The following is a 19,251-nucleotide window of genomic DNA, read 5'->3' on the forward strand; positions in this document are numbered from 1 at the left end:
AGTATCGCGAGATTGTATTTACCGTCAGCGCCGTCGGTAGAAATATTATGGTTAGTGATGTCAGGAAATGTCATGTGGCTAGTTCAGTTACTTTTCAGTAATATCTACAACGCTAAATTGACAGTCTGAAGAGATAATCATCGGAAAGGTACTCTGTATAGGGGAGATATATAAATTTATTAATTCCTTTTTGAGTAAAATAACAGCTAGCTAGCCAGCGGCCTGGTTACCTGTAATAATAAACATAAAGGAGGCTGCTAGCTAACTGTGCTGTACAGGCTTGTTACTGGCTTTAGGTCTGTAATGGCAGCGACTGTTAGAAACTGAGTTAGACTTATAAAACCTGTCAGAAGGGAGCTGTTGTCACTTTAGTGCACTCTGCTGAAATTCTGCAGCTTGACAGAAACACAGCTTCGTATGGAATAAGCAGCTGAACTCAGAAGGGAGCTGAAGAAAGAGTGGCTTCAGGATGCCTCTGTTCTACAGGAAGAAGAAACCAAGTGAGGAGTCCAAGAAGCGCCTGGAGTATCAGTTGTGCCTGGTCAGTATGAGAAGCTGTCAGGGTTTAAGGCTTTGGATTTACATTTGAAACTCGTTTTCTTACCAAAGGGTACATATTGTAGTTATATGCATGTTTATATTCCCCTGTCTCTTCCTCTGGCAGTCTAAAGAAGCCGGAGCAGATGACATCCTGGACATTTCAAACTGTGAGCTTTCAGAGGTGAGCACCGAGCAGAAGGTTGCCGTCCTGCGTCTGAGTATCTATTATTCATCAGGACAGCTGTATTTATCTTGTTTTTATATCTTATCACATTTCGAAGTTCCAACAGCAGTCTTTCCTTACATATCTGCTGCGTGTCAGGAGTTCACGTCACCATTCTTTTGACTTTGACGTTGATATCAAATATGATATCACAAGACATTATACCTAAACAATACGATGGCAATATAGAAAAAGAAAAAAAAATCTGATATTTGACATTTTGTCAATTTGTATTTCTATTTTTGTATAAATTAAAAAGTATAAGCACACATATTTAAAAAATAAAACTATTCACCTGAATATTTTACATCATTTTAGTTACGTCTTTATGTAACACCACACATTCATTTTAGAGCATCACTGTGTTATCAAGTTGATTTTAAAGTATGCTATATGTAAAAGAGGCTACAGCAAATTCTCTAAGTTTTAGTTAAATAGCCTGTGTGTTTTACAAAAGTTCCTCTGTGTGTTCAGTGTGACCTGTTTATAGTCATTGTACATAGAACATAGAAATGTCAGCAAAGTGTTAGATGAAGTATTAAAAGCCTAATGCTTTAAAGGAAAACTCCACCCTGAAACATACTCTGGTGCTAATTTGTTGGTTGGTGCTGTATTTCCACTAGAGGTGTAACGATACACTCTGGTCACAATTTGATTCGATTCGATTCAAGATATTGCGTTCATGATTGGATTCCATATGATTCTGAGAAAATTTGTATGATTAAAAATGATTTCTGTGTAATAAACAATGCGCATTTTTGTATAAAACTACAAAAATAAATGAATTAAAAATTGTTATGAACAGAGGTTTAATTTTTTTTTTAAGTGCTACAGGTGCACCATAACTTAAAAATAAATAAATTTATAAATTCTCCCAAAAATTTGGATTAAAGAAACAAAGGTTCTGACCCGTGTATTTGCAAACTTTAGACTCAAAGACCCAGAATGCAATGCAGCTATATAATGCAGTTGTGCTAGTTAACAATCTATAATCTGATAACTACAACGGCATTGACGGAGGTATTAGCATGAAATTTGAAGCTTTGGAAGTTGATCTGTTTGAGCAGAGTGTACAGGAGAGGAGATGTGAGAGCTGGACAGACTAAAGGACTAAAGCTCTGCTGCATCACTCTCTTTAAGCAATGAATCCCACTGCACCACTACCAGCATTTCATCGAGCAGCATCGTGGATAATGTAGGAAACCGTTAACCAGAGTGAAACAGAAATAGACCAACATGTTGATGACAGAAGTTTAAATTAAAAAGTCAATTCAGAATTTTATTGCAAAAGAAATCTTTTGCACAATATTGATTATAAGCATTGATCTGCAAGTCATTCAGGGGGAAGTTTTTCTTTAATACTACAGTGCTACAAACAAAGAGTGTCCTTAATACTTTCAAACTAAATAAGCAGATACTAACTTTAGGTGCTTTATAAGTTTATCAAGTTGTTGTTCTTCTTCTTTCGGCTGCTCCCATTAGAGGTCACCACAGTGGATTATTGGGTCTTGTATTTGATTTGGCACAATTTTATTTTTTCTTAAACGCTGGACACCTTTCCTGACACAACCCTCCCCAATTATTTTGTTTGGGCTTGGGACCAACACTGAGAGCACACTGTAGCACACGGGGTTGGTTCCCTGGCCAGGAATCAAACCCTGACCGCAGCGGTGACAGTGCTGTGGCCTAACCACTAGTCCTCCAGGGACATATAAGTTTATCATGGATCCATCCAAAAAAACACACACATTGTTTCTATAGATTCACTAAGGTCCAGTGATTTGAAAGCAAACAGTATTAATATTACAGTGAAACTCTCTGTCCTAAGATTTTGTAAGTCCCACAAGACTGTAGTGTCCCATTTCTTACTGTGGGCTTCGGGCTCTGTGCATCCGACAGTTCTCACCCTGGAATATGGTGCGGTGCTGTGTTCTGCTTGGACATGAAGCACAAAAGTTTTGGTTCTATGCTAAGTTGAGCTGTACAACATACAGGTAAACAATAACAGGTACAATAGCACGCTGCTGTTGATGGATGTGGCTCATATTTTGTGAAGCTTGTTTACATAGAATGTGTATTATTCATAGGTTCCATCCAGTGTCTTCTCCATGTGCAAGGTGCTCCAGAAAAAGGTGAGATTTTTTAAAAATATCACACTGCTTAAGCTGGAGTGAGAAACGTAAGCCATTGTTATAACATTTGTTTTATTGCAGGTGCTCATCCTCTGTGGAAATGAGCTCAAGTCGCTGGTGCCCAAAAGCTGTGTCATAAGCACTCTTGCAACTATAAAGGTATGAAATTCAGGCAGGAGATATTAAAGAATTCATCATTTTATCTGTACTCCCAGTGTCACTGTGCTACTTTGTCTATTCTTTAGGTGTTGGACCTGCATGAAAACAAGCTCACTTCGCTCCCAGACGATATTGGACAGCTGTCCTCCCTGCAGGTAACACTGTGGTCTTTTTTATTGCATGGTCTTCTGTTTGGGTTTTGTGTTTTACTGTTGTTATAACCATACTGATGATGATGATGATGATGATGACATCCTCTAGGTGTTGAATGCAGAAAATAACCAGATCAAGGCTCTTCCAGCGTCTATAGGGGATCTTCGGAATCTACAGACGCTTAACATGAAAGGTGTGGCTTTGCGTTTGGATCAAGTACAGATTAGACATGTACACAGATCTGTCTGTCTCTCTGAAGACACAGTTATCTTAAACTGTGGTGTCTCAAAAAAAGAGTGTTTTTCTGTATTGTATAAAGAATTAAAGGAAAACTCCATGCTGATGGACATTAAAACCATTTCCCATCTGTTCTTTCAGGCTTAGCACTCTGTAGCTAAACCATCTCATGTATAGCAAGGCTCTTTGACATAGAAAAAAATAATGAATTGAGAAATGTGTTGTGTGAAGGGAACTGCCTCCGTGAGCTGCCCTCGTCTGTGGGACGCTTGTGCAGTCTGCGCACACTGGACCTGAGTGAGAACAGCATCAGAGAGCTGCCCAAAGAATTGGCCAACGTTCGAACCCTGGAGGTGAGAGTGAAACCAGTTTGTATGTTACACTGGTCCACTTACAGGAAGTATTTCAGATGTAATGTATGTTAAAGCTTAGCTTAAGGTTCACAATTGGGCGTTTTGCACATCAAATAGTTTTTGTAAATTGAAAGGTGAAGTTGTGGATTATTAGAAATAAGATTTTTAAGCCAAATCGACTTTTACTGCATAAATGTTTTATGTGACTAAGTGAATTGGTTGTCTTATTTTCATAGTAATTCTTTATTTATGACAATATATTTATAGCTTAGTAAGTATATGCGGTCATCTTTGTTATTGTGTTATGCTTCTGGTCGTACCCACAGGAAGTGACTGGTGTTAATGGAATGGTCAAACGCTCTGTCCCAAATGCCTGTGAGATCCACCAGGCCACACAGTGTCCCAATTCTTATTTTTTTGGCTTCAAAAGTGTTCTCCTGACCCGTCTCTGAGCCCTTAATACCCCCTCTAGTGAATCCTGCATCAGTGCAGCGGTCTAGTACTCAAAACCCCTTGTTATATTAGCCGGTTGCAATTTCTGCAGACGAGTTTGTTCAAATGTTCAAATGTTTCTTAATGTGTATTTTGTCATTGATTTAACATTGGTTTAATTGTCAGCATTACAGTGGGGAACTTGTATGAAACAGAAACCATAAGTCATGTGATTTCATATGGACTTAATGTGCAGGCTGTGAGTAGTTGGAGTTGCTCTGGTAGTATTTGTTGATGTAATTTCTGTTTTGGTGAACTTAATTTCTCTTCAAATGAGAAATGACCAAAACTTGCCATCTTTTAAAAGATTATTATACATCAGTTAGTTCTGGTCCACTAATTTGATTGGACAAGTGGCATTCCAAGAGTGCTGTATTTATAGTATAAGTGCACTGGTACATTTCTCTGTGTGTATCACTCCACTTGTTTGTGTTCACTACATAAAATTCCAGCTGTTGCAGTAGTTACATTTGCATTGAATCCGTTACTACACTTACTACAGGTTGTCAGTCAGTCTGTGCGTTGCATGGCAGTGTGCAATGCTCTGTCTAGCTATGGCTTCCTTGGGAACTATTTTCACTGACAGAGCAAAATTAAACAAAATATTTGGACATATTCTGTCTGAAATGTCAGTAACTCAATATTAATTGCTTGTTTGTAGAACTTGTATAAAAGCAATATCACACTCACAATTGTACTAAATATCAGTGGTTACCTGCGGCTTCGTGCCTATGGCCCAATCACAGTCGTACTGATATTCAGTACAACAGCACTCTTGCTCACGCGATATTGCTTAAATAAAACACTTTGTTCCAAATGCTTAGGTTTTAATACCATGCACCCTTGTGGACTAGTGCTCCATAGTTCCAGGGCTTAGGACATTATTAGGACATGTCATGAATTAAAGAGGTAGTCAGAACATTACAGTTGTTCTGTGTGTGTGTGTGTGTGTGTGTGTGTGTGTGTGTGTGTGTCTAGAGCTTGACTCTTGATGCATGCGTTATGAGCTACCCACCTGCCTCAGTCTGCACAGCAGGCACAGAAGAAATCCAGCGCTTTCTCTGCTCAGGTAAAAGTTCATTTCTGCTACAAATATGACAGAACTCAGCTCAGAATGCACACTGTAAATGTTTTCTGTCTCTGTGGCTAATTCAAGGTGTGTTTTGCAGAGTTGGGGCTGGAGTACTGTCCTCCTTCACAGTACCTGCTGCCCGTGTTGGAAAACGATAGCAGCAAGCCGAGCCTGGACTGTGTGGATGGGGAGGATATCGCCTGGCAGGTGGGAGTTTGGCCCACTGATTAGCTTTACCTGTAGCATGTCACTAGTTATCAGGGACAGGGAGCTGAGATGTTCAAGAAATAGTTTGTCCATAAATGAAATGTACACGGTGTGCAACTTACTCCAGATGTAGTCGATTGACCAAGACATGTTTAATGTCTCAAGTTTGCTTCATAAGGAGGTTTATAGCCTTTAGTTAGCATTGTGAAGCCAATGTCCAAATTGTCACACAGGCAAAATACATTTGAAATTCATTTCAGTATACCAGTACACCATCATACCATTTATACATAAACCAGTTAAACAAAATAGCACGTTTGAATTAAAAAAAATATATAGATATGTGTGGCGGGCTAGGAAGACCTTTCACTTGTTGCAATTTTGACATTGAATATAGTTCTGAAAACTACAAGCTTTCCTGACCTAAAAATGTTTTTGCATGGGTTAATCACAAAACACATTTATTTCTTCAGTACTTTGGCTCTTTTCCTAACAGTTGAAATATTGATATCATTGCTCTTTGTTTGTTCCTGTCCTACGTCTATTAGTTTTAGTGAAGTGTCCTTGAGCTGTGGAAAGGCGCTATGTAAATAAAAATTATTATTATTATTATTATTATTATTATTATTATTATTTAAATCACAAATAAAATTCTAGCATTTTAAAGTCTGGTCACCTCCAAAAATGAAAAGGAAGAAAGTCACATTTAAAGATTTGAGGTGTCAAAATATGTTATAGGCAGGAACAGAAAAACTGTTTTTGGGTGTTTGCCAGAATTGAGCCACAGCTACGTCCAACGGGCTTTCCTAAACTGCCACACAAATCAAAATGCCAGAATATTATCAAATGATGCACTTCTAAAGTGCAATAAATGCCTTCAACCTGAATCCACAAACCTTGGACACCAAAGATGTCTTGGTTGATTAACTGCATTGAAAGGAGACTGCAGTTGTTGTGTGAGGGGAAATGACCATTGATAGTTTTGCCCCGAAGATGCGTTTTGTTCCATACAACATGTGTTCAATACTGATTTGATACTCGTTCTCTTATTTGACAGAGCAAATTTATGGACTACGAGAAGAGAAAGGTATGTTGGATTAGTCCTCATCGGTTCATTGTAGTGGACTTCGGTACTGTGTTTCTTTAGATATCTCTCTCATTCTCTCGCTTTCTGTCTGGTTCTATCAGGAGCAGAAGCAGCTTGAGAAGCTGAACTTTGAAAAGAAGCTGGAAGAGAAACAGAGAGAGCAAGCACAGCTCCTTATTCTCAACAACACTCGCAAAGAGGACATGCTGCTGTCTGTCAAACTGGTACCAATTTTCACTCACTCTCTCACTGACTCGTTTTCAGTAACCTCTTCATCCTGGTCAGGGTCGTGGTGCTTTTCCTGAGAACGCTGGGTGTGATGTGGGAACACGAGAGACACTAGTCCCTCGCGGGCACATGGCATATGTCCAATGTAACAGATTACAGCTTTTGCAAATCTACACATATTTACATTTACACATATGTAAATTTGATATTTTTGCCAGTGACAAATTTTTATAACCTATAACACTGGAGATACTGTACGTTTAATAAAACCTGCAGGATGACTGGCCGTTCATCTAGCATCAAGCCTTGTTTTTCCATCACATAAATGAATCCAGTCAAATATTCACATCCAGTCAAGTATTTTTGTAAATACCTGAGAGTTATTTAGAAACTTGTGCCCAGGGGGAGACTTTTAATGTTTGCTGTGAACACGTAATCCTGATGAAGCTTGGTTTAGTTTCATCTTTAATTTCAGAGTTAACAGATTTGCAGGCGCATAATTTGGATTGAAAATCGATAATCTTTTTGACGTATGTAATTTTCTGGTATAATCCTTGTGTTTCTGTCTTTCAGGAGCAGGAGCGTGTAGAGCAGGGTGTCAGTCAGCAGCAAAAGTTCCAGGAGGCTGAGAGGCAGAAGCTGCTGGAGAAAGTTCGGCAGGCTGAAGCCAGCATCTCCACCCGTATCTCTAATCTGCTGCTGGACAACAAACGGTGCGAGAACAAATGGAATGTGTGGAGTGGAGGGAAAATATCTGAACAATTTTCAGTTGCCACTTTTGAAAAATGAGCAAAATTCTTTTGTTTTGTCTTACTCTGAGAATTCTTGTTTCTACAGCCAAGAAAAAAGTGCTGAATTTCTGCAGGCTTTAGAGGAAGATCGGTAAGTACATGCTGCACTCTATTGATCTTTCCGAAATTTGGCACAGACACAGAATGTGCTAAACAAATTATTCACTCCAAATGGATCTCTGCAAGATACCCTAGTTGCACAGGGCACACACACATATACACACAATCCATTAGGCTGCTTTCCCTGGTCCATTATCATTCATTCATTCATCTTCTGTAACTGCTTTATCCTGGTCAGGGTCGTGGTAGATCCAGAGCCTATCCCAGGAACACTGGGTGCGAAACGCTCCATACGTGCACTCGTTTGGTTTATTATCAAAGAGACTTTAGGTCTATTTTGAGTGCTTATGATTTATATTCTAGTAGCCATTTAGGATCTTATTTAGGAGCTACTGATTTCAGCATTTTAAAGTGAATACCCACATAGCACAGAATTAGTTTTTATATTTATATAAACACAGTTATAAATGTATTTCCTGCCTGTCTTTAGAATCCGTATGGAGCATCTTACAGCCATCACGCAGGAAGAAGCCAGCTCTCTAAGAAAGAGAGACGTTGCAGGTGAGATACACAGTTAATCTGCAGATTAGAAGTATTCTTTTTAAAAAATCACAACAGAAAATAATTTTCAGAAACCATTTAGAAGCATTTAATCACCAGTAGTCTTTAGCTACAGGAATTCACTTGATTTTCAGTTCATGAAATATCCTTTCAAAACAAGTGACAATGCTGGTTAAAGTCAATGTCTTAAAAGATCTATTTCTTTTTTACTTCTTAAATAAATGTGCCTACATTTTTACAGCTTAGTCTCCATCTACCTCATGTTAGGGGCGAATATAACAGACAAGAATTTCGCCATGTTTCACTGTACTGAGAAAAGAGTTTCTCAAGTTGTCCTTATTTATAGTGGCTGTGAAAAGGCAGTTCCATCAATAAATTGTCTGACCATATAACATGAATTCAAAACTAATTCAAAAAGGTCTTAGGAGAATGTCTTATGTAGTGTTATCCAACATTTGATGACTGGAGCATCACTGTAAAAAGTAATTTTAATTAATTACACTTTCCTGAAGGTTTTGTGGCATCCCTGCATGATAAGGTGGAAACGTTGAGCTATACTGATTATGTTGGTACCACAGAACCACAAATTGTTCCCTCTGATGATGAAAGTAGTTCCCTTGCTTGATGGGCAAGTCATGCAGATTTATCGCTCTATTTAGGGTTGATTTATTCTTCTGCAAAGAGGGGTTGGCATGAAACTCAAAAAATACTCAACCTAAACCAGAATCACAACCAGAGCAAAAGCAAAATGGAGCAGTTTGCTTCTCCTTTTAAAGTATTTACTGCTGGACTTATATATATATATAAAACATACAGTGTATATATATATATATATATATATATACCCCATTTTCTCTCAATTTGGCCAGTCACCAATTCCCAACCACTAGCTAGCTCTTTTCAAACTGCTGCTTGTGTTACATCACTGCATAGCTGAACATACTCAGAGGAGAACATTAACTGGCCTCTTCCACACACAAGCTTGCAGATCTCCAAGATGCAAACTCATAATCTTCCCATGTTAAGGTGAATGGGTTTCTGTTAGACCACTTGGGACCTAGATCTTGGTTCTTCTATCTCTACACGACTGGTGAAATTTATATGTCAGCTCACAATGTCTGTCTGTGTGTATAGTTGCTATGCAGACCATGTTATCAGAGAGCTATGCAGTGAGGTTACTGCAGGAGGCCAGTGAGACCAGGAGACAGAATATGATGTCTGAAGCCTGCAAGAGGTATAAGCAAATGTTTTAGTCAGCCTTCTACAGTATAGACTTCTGCTTAGGCATTCAAGTCTTAATTTGTTTCTCTTCAGTATGAAGACCTTGGACAGGAAGTTTGAGCAGGTTTTGGCCCTGCAGCAGCTTGATAAAAGCAAAGCCATCAGCCAGATCCTTCAGGAGGTAAAAAGCTCTTCTTCTCTTACTCAGACTGGATGTGCTGCACCTCAGATTTCCTTTTGGCAAAACCTATTCTGTTTTAGATTTACTGAGACTGAGTATGAATTTGGGTTGTTTTGCAGGAGGAGATGCAGAAGGCAGCATTTGAGGCCTTGCAGCTCCAAAGGGACAGTGTACATGGCTACATTCGCAACCAGGTAGATATCATGGTTTATGTTTATATTTATATTTATTTACTTGGCAGGTCACTATACAATCTAGTGTAGCATTGAGCTTGAAAATCAAGTTGCAATTTTACATACAGATTTAGTTTTGAGGTTTAAAAAGCTTATTTATTTAATTGTCTGCACAAATTTAATTAACATTTTGTGAAAATCAGTCACTGCCTGTATAATGCATATATATATATATATATATATATATATAAAACTCTATCACAGCTAACTAGCTGCAGTGGCTGAGCTGCATTAATGGAAATTTAGCATGAGCAACTTAGGAGCTGCTCTTGCACAGTTTAGTCATCTTTTTTTTTGCCTTTTATGAAGTTTTATGGGTGTGACTAAATGCAAATCAGCTGTGAACGCACTTGTTAATTTACGGGTCATAGGTATTTATTGACGTACACATGAGGACAAAGAAAATCAGCATTACAGAAACTTTTTAAATCTAGCAGGATTTTTTTAGTTCAGTGTGGCCTACTAAAACTTTTACACGCGACTTTACTAACAGAGTCAGTCCCAGGATTTGGACTCACAATCCACAATTCTGAGTGGTCATTATCTCAGAACTCACAGACTCGCTTACAAAACCTTAGAATGATTGTGTGGACACTACTATTTAGAATTAGAATTAGTTTTGAGCTTCATACTGAATCTGGGTTTTTAGTTATCAAGTGCATAGCTCATCTGCAGCCGACCATTTTGTTTCTTTTCTTTTTTTTTTTGTTTCCTACATTGTCCAGCTTTTGCTCTCAACCCTTTGTGTTTACATACTACCAGCAGTGTCATCTGATGTAGTGTTTGAAGTACCCCTGCACTCAGAAATGGGATTTTCAAATGATTAAGTCCTCTTGGGTGGCTCACTCCAATTACATAGTGTCAAATATGTTAAAGCAGCACTGAAGTAACATAGTTCTGTTTAAAAGAAGAAACTTTTTGAGTAATTCAGTTTGAAACTGATTCAGAGTGCAACAAAAAAATCGGCTCAATGGCTTGAAGCTACCAAGGTTTGATGCACAAATTAAAAGATGTGTCAGTTGTAAACTTTTTAGCTATATTTAGTCTAGACCAAATAGTATTAATTGTTGTGGTTAATTTTTGACATGTCTGGCTATTGTTACATAAAATGCTCATAATTTGACAGTGTAAATGCCAAAGAATATGACCGACACAGCTGCAGCCATGTTAGTAGTTTCGTGTGCATTAAAACATATTTTGGAGTATATCGAACATATAATAGTTCAGGGGCACTTTGAGGCTTCTTATTGGTTCTGTCTTTTGGCACCACCTCATCATGTCTTCATGTCTCTAGATAAGGCTAATTGAGGCAGAGTTAATGCAGCTGACAAAGCTGGAGGTTAAAAGGAGGAATCTGGATGCAGAAACCTTGCAGGTATGTTGGAAAAGCGGAAGCTGATGTGGCTAATTTGGAGTGTAACATTTCTGTGTATAGAATAGCCAAATTGTTGTTGTTCGGTATGGGATGCAGCGTCCTGATATAACTAACCCAATGTTTTATCGATATAAACACTGGATTCAGTAGAAATGCTTCATTCTTATTTCCTTTCTGTTTTTGCATCCATTATTTTTTGTCCATTCATTGTTCTGCTTCTGTCACTTTTTTTTTACTCCAACACACTCAACCCAGCACCATGATCATCCAACAGCCATAGATGCATTCTTAATGACTTTGTATCTTTATATGGTTGCTTGTGTGTGTGGTATTTGGCTTTGTCAGGAGGCATTGGCAGAGCAGAGGACAGCTCTGTCAGATATGCTCCAGCAGCTGCTGAAACAGAAGGACCAGAGGGAGATGGAACTCAAACAGATCTTGGTAAGAGCAAAGCAGTCATAAATCAGCAAGCGAGTGAGTGTTGGAATAAGCAACCTTTGTGACAACGTGTACACTCACTGACCACTTTATTAGGAACACAGGTACACCTTCTTGATCACAATTATCCAATCAGCAGCACAGTGCATAAAATCTTGCAGATACAGGTCAAGAGCTTCAGTTAATGTTGACATCAGACATCAGATGGTTGAGCGTTGCGTGCTCCCTCCTCTCTCTGTCCTCAGCCAACTCTCGACCATGCCCCGTCTGCCACAGCGTCGTTGTTACCAGATGGGCTGGCTTGAGTATCTTTTTATAAAGAATGGTGCCGGTTTATAAAGGTTTATAAAGAATGGTGCCGAAAAAGAAAAAAAAAACATCCAGTGAGTGGCAGATTTGCAGGCGGAAATGTCTTGTTGATGAGAGAGGTCAGAGGAGAATGGCCAGACAGGTTCGGGCTTACTGGAAAGCTATAGTAAGTCAAACAACCACTCTTTACAATCGTGGTGACCAGAAAAGCATGTCGGAATGCATAACACACCAAACGTTGAGGCGGATGTGCTACAACAGCAGAAGACCACATTGGGTTCCACTCCTGTCATCCAAGAACAGAAATCTGATGCTACTTGGCACAGGCTCAAACGAAACAGGACAGGCAAAAAAATGTCACCTGGTCTTTTTCCACTCCTACTGCCCAGTTTTGGTCACTGAAATCACATTTATTCCCCATTCTGATGTTTGTTGTGAACATTAACTGAAGCTCTTGATCTGTTTCTGTATAATTTTATGCATTGTGCTGTTGCCACATGACTGGTTGATTGGATAATTGCATGAATGAACAGGTATACATGTGAGTGAGTGGCCGGTGAGTATATGTATTTCTTACTCACTGTATACCATTAGATCATTTCAGCTCATGCAAACTTCTGAAAAATAATATTGAAATGGCCCATAGCCCACTCACAGCCCAGCATTATTAGTGTAAAATTATAATTAAATTACAGTCCTGAAATGCACAAGCACTCTTCTTCACACACACACCAGGTTATGTTTGCAGTGGTATTAACACAGGAAGAGCAAATATTATAGTATGAGCAAATATTATAGTATGAGCAAATTACATAAATTTGTATATTTTCAGTGTTGGCTAAGTTTACCTGTTCAAGTCACTGATAACATTTATTTTTTAATAGTGCATATAGTCCATATGATGGCCTTTCTTCTTCAAGGAACACCCCACACTGACATCATCTTCAATAATATACACACACATTGATCAGCCATATCATTAAAACCACCTGACTAATATTGTGTAGGTCCCCTTTGTGCTACCAAAACAGCTCTGACCCGTCGAGGCACGGACTCCACAAGACCTCTGAAGGTGTGCTGTGGTATCTGGCACCAAGACGCAGATCCTGTAAGTCCTGTAAGTTGTGAGGTGTGGCCTTCATGGATTGGGCTTGTTTGTCCAGCACATCCCACAGATGCTCGATCTAATTGAGATCTGGGGAATTTGGAACTCCTTATTTAGGCACTTCTAACTCCTTATCATCTTCTTCAAACCATTCCTGAACAATTTTTGCAGTGTGGCAGGGCGCATTATCCTGCTGAAAGAGGCCACTGTCATTAGGGAATACCGTTGCCATGAAGAGGTGTATTTGGTGTGCAACAATGTTTAGGTAGGTGGTACGTGTCAAAGTAACATCTACATGAATGCCAGAACCCGAAGTTTCCCAGCATATCATTGCCCAGAGGATCACACTGCCTCCGCTGGGGATGTAAAAGAAAACGTGATTCATCAGACCAGGGCACCTTCTTCCATTGCTCCATGCTCCAGTTCTGATGCTCAGGGGTCAGCATGGGCACTCAGACCAGTTTCCAGCTACGCAGCCCCATACACAGCAATCTGTAACTGCACTGTGTGTTCTGACACCTTTCTATCATAGCCAGCATGAACTTTTTCAGCAATTTGTGCTACAGTAGCTCTTCTGTGGGATTGGACCAGATGGGCTAGCCTTTGCTCCCCACGTGCATCAGTGAGCCTTGAGCGCCCATGACCCTGTCACTGGTTCACCGGTTGTCCTTCTTTGGACCACTTTTGGTAGGAACTAACCACTGCACACCGGGAACACCCCAAAGACCTGTCATTTTGGAGATGCTCTGACCCAGTCATCTAGCCATCACAATTTGATCCTTGTCAAAGTTTCTCAGATCCTAACGCTTGCCCATTTTTCTTGCTTCCAACACATCAACTCTGAGAACTGACTGTTCACTCACTGCCTAATATATCCCACCCCTTGCCATTGTAATGAGATAATCAATGCTATTCACTTCACCTGTCAGTGGTTTTAACATTATGGCTGATCGTTATATAATAAAATATAGTTATTCATTAGCAGGACAGTTCATGGTCATTAGAAAGCACATGAAAATGCCAGTGTGGCCCAACTCTTCTCGCATGGTCCCTTTGTCCTTACATGAGGCTACACTGTAGAGGTTAAATGTATGGATGTTATGTTTAGATGGAGATGGAGCTGAAGAGTGACTCTACTCAGCAAAACTACTGGATGATCCAGTATCAAAGACTGCTGGATGCCAAGCCACTGTCTCTGCGCATGCAGGTTAGTTTAATGAAGACTGATGTGTTTACACTTAAACCTGTAACTCAGATGGACCAATCACATTAAGATGTTAAAATTTAGTTGTATTTACCACTTTGTTTCATTTTCTTACAGGAAGCTGGTGTGGATAATGACCTGGTGAACTTGCTGTGTAAGCTCTCTGCTCAGCATTACCTGCCAATCATAGCTCATCACCGAATCACTGCAGAGGCTCTGCGTCACATGACCACCAAAGACCTCGGCAAGGTCTGTCATTCCACTACACAATATACTTTTTATTTACATGCACATGTCAAATTTAAATATATTGGTATATCACGCACTTATATGTGAGCAGACTTGTTTTGACTTGGTGAATGAATCCTGTTTAACTGCATTAGTTTTTCATAATAGTGTAAACTGTTGGATACTATAGTAACACTGACAGTTTAAAATGTAGTTTCAGCCTCAGACATGACAGCCTTGAGACTATCTGATGTATTTTCTATACTAAGCATAAAAACAATCAGAATTTTGCCAGTTACACTCTAATTGCCTTTCCATACCTCAGTGTGTATACGTTTCCATTCATTTTTTTATCTGCATGTTTGCTTAACAGCTACAGAAACGCTGTAGCACCGTTTTCATAATCACCTTCACATCATGCAAAAATAATAATCTCAGGTTGGTCACTTGCATTGTTAGTCAAATGGCCTAACCTGGTTCGTGGTTACACTGAGTGACTCAACTCCAGCTAGAAAGACAATTTAAGATTTCTTGCGTCCTGCTATTTCAGTTGGGGATCAGTGAAGTGGGAGTACAGAAATCTCTCCTCCACTGGGCCAGAGAACAACCGAGTAAGGCGACACATACATATCACTTTCTCAAGAATGTCAATCATTTACTAACAGTTATATACAGTAGAACTTACTCAAGAGTTCAAATGTCTCACAACTCAGATTCTCCTAAGAAGTTCCAGGAGGAACAAGAACCTGGACCGTCCGCACCCAGCGCTCCCCTGCAACAGCAGCTGACCCCGCCTCTGACCCCCAGCACTCCCCTGACCCCTACAGCCCCCAGCCCACTGGACACACCCAGCACGAACGAGTGTGTGGTGTGCATGGAGGATAGGGTAAGCACCCAGTATTTCTTGTTTTAGTCCAGAAATGAGGAACTGTGTAAAATTTCTGCATAAAATCTTGAATACATGAATGGATTACTGCAGAACTTAAATGCAAAACTTCCTAAAATGCTGCAGTGTCACTGAAAAATTATGAACAATCTATATTTTAGCATTTTTGGTTAAACTAACAATTGGCTCAATCTGTTAAATACTGTTAAAGTAAGGTAGGAATGGATATAAGTGAACTGAGAAATCCCTAGATCTTTATTAGTATAACTAGGCAGTTATTGTGCACTTTCTCTTCGTACTGATGCTAGCAGTTTCTCAGTGTTTTAGCTACAGGCTTAACTGATTTATTGTCCAAGTTTAGCCACCTTCAACTCCTTAAATATAAAGATTTAGGTCTGTGGTGACATTAGTTTATTTATTTTTTTCTTTTACTATTCTGGAATTGTTTTATGCAGCAAAGTTAACAAATTGTAAAGAAAACTCTGTTTAAAAACCTTTGACTGGCTATGTACATAGTGGTTATGTTTACCTTCAAAGAGTTTCCCCAGTCTCAATGAATTCATTCCGGTTGCAGATTCCATGTAAACTGTTTATATGTAAAATAAACTGAGCACTCTGTAGCCGATCTTTGTTTACGTGCATGGTATATACAGTATAATTCAGTCCAAAGCTAGTGTCTGCAGTAGTGTCAGGGTTTAGTGTCTGCACGGTTTAGTGTCTGCAGTAAAGTCGCACAGAAAAAGGAAATGCACATATTAACCATCTGCATTGCAGATAAATTGAATTACCTCATCTTCTAATGTTACCAACATTACAAACTATTGTCTGGGTATAACCACAGCAGAAATAAAGGTTTAATCATTTTCCTCCTTTTTTTTTTTTTTTTTTTTTAACTGTTTACATGTTCTGCATCTTCTCTTAATAACTGGTGAATAAATCTATTATTCTTCTATTTAAAAATTCTTCTTCTATTAAAAAGATGAACCACCTCTATCAGTTGGACAGAAATTTCATTCAGATTGGCCTCAGTCAGTTTTTTCAGGTTGAGATTATGCATGAATGCTTATTATTCTGATTCAGCTATCAGTCAGATTATTTCTGGACTATTAGGCTGGATGTAAATGTAGCTACTGTTAAAGTATCTATCCATAGTATCCATATCCATACACTCATTTTCTTGTCTCACCTGTGCACGTTGTTCTTGTGTCTTTTCTTAGTCCCTGGTGGTCTTCTTGCCATGTGGTCATATATGCTGCTGCCAGGTCTGCAGTGACGCTCTGCAGTCATGCCCGCTGTGCCGCAGCAACATCTCTCAGCGCATCCGCCTTTACCACGGCTGAACCCGTCCAGGACCTGGTCTGACCACTCATGCACTTTCACACGCTTACAAAATACCTGCAACTCAGTTACTCTCTTTCGTCATGCATGATGTCCTAGGCTATGATTCCCAACAGTAAACCAGGAGCCAATAAATCAGGAGTATTTCAAATGGGAAAAGAGGCTTGCTACGAGATAGGTCATTTAACTTTATGCGTTTCACTTAGTGAGAAAGATTCAAAGATTTTACTCTCCTGAATTTCAGCAGATAATCTACAGCTCTGGTTGTCATGTTATATATTTGCACTATTTTAATACTTGTGCCTTTTTGTGTCTGATGTGTGCTTTCCCAAATCCTGACTGTTATTACATACAATTCATCCTCATGATCTTAAACTACATCAATTACTAAACTTCTTCCCTATTAATCATGCTTGTGACTTATGACTTAAAGCCCGTGTCACCTTATTTCCTTAATTAGCTTCTTACTGTTAGCTATAGTTTCTCTGGTGAATGGATCAGTGAATATAAAATAAGAAGTTTTTTCTCCAGTTAAGAGATATCAGAATTTCTTTTTTTTTTTCTTTCCAGTTTTCTTCTGGGCAGTTTCAATTGGGTGGGACTAGATTTGATCATGGGAATGTCAGACCTACCAAAAGGCATGCCAATCAGAAATAGCCATCTGCTTACTCCAGCGCCACTGTTACCCCAACCACAGTTACTAAAGTAACTTCTTTCCTGCTGGATCGCCTCATTGTACCTGAGCGTGAGCAAAACTGCAACTAGCAGCATCTTTGTCATTTTATACACACTATTTTAGTGTAGAAGTTTTGTGTGTGGCACTGGTGAGTAATTCTACCTCTCCTTTTTAACGGTTAAAGGAATGAGAATTAGCAGAGTGGCTTCGCTACGATTTGAGATACTCATGATCTATACCTAGTGCTGTAAAAAGGTAGGCAAGCAGTGTTTTTGTTTAATCCTCAGTACTTACATGGGAGCACATTGAAAAGATTACAATTTCAGAAAATGCTTTGTGTTTGTATGAGACAATCTCACAAAGTTACAAATGGAAATGTGAAAAGTTAATCTGATCTTGCTGAGCTTCACAGCCAAAACTTATGACCCTAAACAGTTAATAAGCTGTTCGCCATCTGATAATAGGCAGTTAAATAAGAGGACAGTAAAGCTCATTTTAATCTCCTTTATTAAGCCAGTTGTGATATTGTGATGTGGGCTGCTTTTTCACGTTGCAGTGCGATGCTCTGTTCATCAGTGTAGCTAGGTGGAAAGAGGAATGTATTTACACAAACTACAGTCTTGTAGTTGTAGTCTTGCACCATGCTGGTAGAAATATACACAAACATGTCACAGCTCTAATCAGGCTTTTTGTTCCTTGTAGTTATAACTAAATTGTAGTTTGGCATTTATACGCTCAACAGCCACTTTATTAGAAACACCTGTATATTCATGCAATCAGCCGATGAGCGCATAAAATCATGCTGATACAGGTCAAGAGCTTCAGGTAATGTTCACATCAAACATCAGACTGGGGGAAAAATGTGATCTGCCACTGCTGGGCCCTTGAGCAAGGCCCTTAACCCTCAACTGCTCAGTTGTATAAAATGAGATAATTGTAAGTCGTTGTAAAGAGTGGCTAATTGAGTTACTTTAGACTTCCTGTCAGCTCAAACCAGGGGTATAACTGTTCCTATTAAAGTGGCTGGTAAGTGTATATTTCTTGATTCTACCATTGGAGCTTTTTAACATTTGAAATAGTGTTGCCAGGGGCTTTAACACCAAAGGGGTTTTTTTCCCCAGTCTGTGGGAAGATTCTATCCCCTTCGCTTCCATTAGCTTTTTCTGAAAGGGGAAATACCTATAAATGTGTACTTAGATTGTATAGCCCATAAACAAGTTGAAGCTGTATTTAAATCACTTCCTCAACCTTATTAAACACTGCCTCCCTCCAACGCTATGGTTAGGCACATCAAATATCTACATTTTCAACATTTTGCAGTGTTAATGTCTCAGTTATTGTGGCATATTCTGACCAACAGCAGTTAGGTAGGTCATGTTTAGCAGTCATGTTAGGTCTGTAGGTCATGTTTGTTGTTGTTTTAGTTGGCCAGCCTCCATCTAGGCACCTCCAGGGTGTTTTTCGTTGCTGAGGTGATTTGTATTTCTGTAAGAAACTGTTAATTGATCAATATTCTGCACTGGTGGTGTTTGCCAAAAATCTTTGGAAAACACAATATTCTTGCCACTGCCTTCAGTTTGCTGTTGATGAAAGTTTGGTAAAGGGGTGAACTTATTTAATATATAGATACTCCAAGTTTTTACCCTCATATTCACTGAAGTGCTCTTATAATCAAGCATGCTTTCATCTAGAAATCTGTCATTTAGCATGTCATAACATATACACATATATATATATATATATATATAAACAAAAGTGTGCA

General features: G+C 39.1%; 1 protein-coding gene across 2 annotated transcripts; it reads left to right on the plus strand.

The window, feature by feature from the left end:
* The first annotated feature begins 16 nt into the window (after nt 1-16).
* lrsam1 (leucine rich repeat and sterile alpha motif containing 1) lies at nt 17-19,227 on the plus strand. Of its 2 annotated transcripts, XM_034300523.2 has the most exons (25): nt 17-148; nt 396-541; nt 665-721; nt 2,851-2,895; nt 2,977-3,054; nt 3,141-3,209; nt 3,316-3,400; nt 3,676-3,797; nt 5,268-5,358; nt 5,459-5,568; nt 6,626-6,655; nt 6,757-6,879; nt 7,457-7,596; nt 7,721-7,765; nt 8,225-8,295; nt 9,430-9,529; nt 9,610-9,697; nt 9,817-9,891; nt 11,225-11,305; nt 11,651-11,746; nt 14,266-14,364; nt 14,479-14,610; nt 15,140-15,200; nt 15,303-15,475; nt 16,693-19,227. In XM_034300523.2, the coding sequence occupies exons 2-25, from the start codon at nt 470-472 to the stop codon at nt 16,813-16,815; spliced, it is 2,166 nt and encodes a 721-aa protein (XP_034156414.2). In that variant the 5' UTR covers nt 17-148; nt 396-469; the 3' UTR covers nt 16,816-19,227. The 2 variants fall into 2 exon arrangements, with proteins under 2 accessions (XP_034156414.2, XP_026777893.3); XM_026922092.3 differs by having other exon boundaries at nt 17-541.
* Nucleotides 19,228-19,251: the final 24 nt, after the last annotated feature.

Source organism: Pangasianodon hypophthalmus, chromosome 27 (assembly GCF_027358585.1).
Source record: "Pangasianodon hypophthalmus isolate fPanHyp1 chromosome 27, fPanHyp1.pri, whole genome shotgun sequence".
NCBI classification, from domain to species: domain Eukaryota; kingdom Metazoa; phylum Chordata; class Actinopteri; order Siluriformes; family Pangasiidae; genus Pangasianodon; species Pangasianodon hypophthalmus.

Excerpts from the sequence above, each read along its gene's own strand:
- lrsam1 (XM_026922092.3), top strand. The coding sequence starts at position 470 with ATGCCTCTGTTCTACAGGAAGAAGAAACCAAGTGAGGAGTCCAAGAAG. Across the intron at positions 2,896-2,976 it reads GCAAGGTGCTCCAGAAAAAG|GTGCTCATCCTCTGTGGAAA; the intron begins GTGAGATTTTTT and ends GTTTTATTGCAG. Across the intron at positions 11,747-14,265 it reads TGGAACTCAAACAGATCTTG|ATGGAGATGGAGCTGAAGAG; the intron begins GTAAGAGCAAAG and ends TGTTATGTTTAG.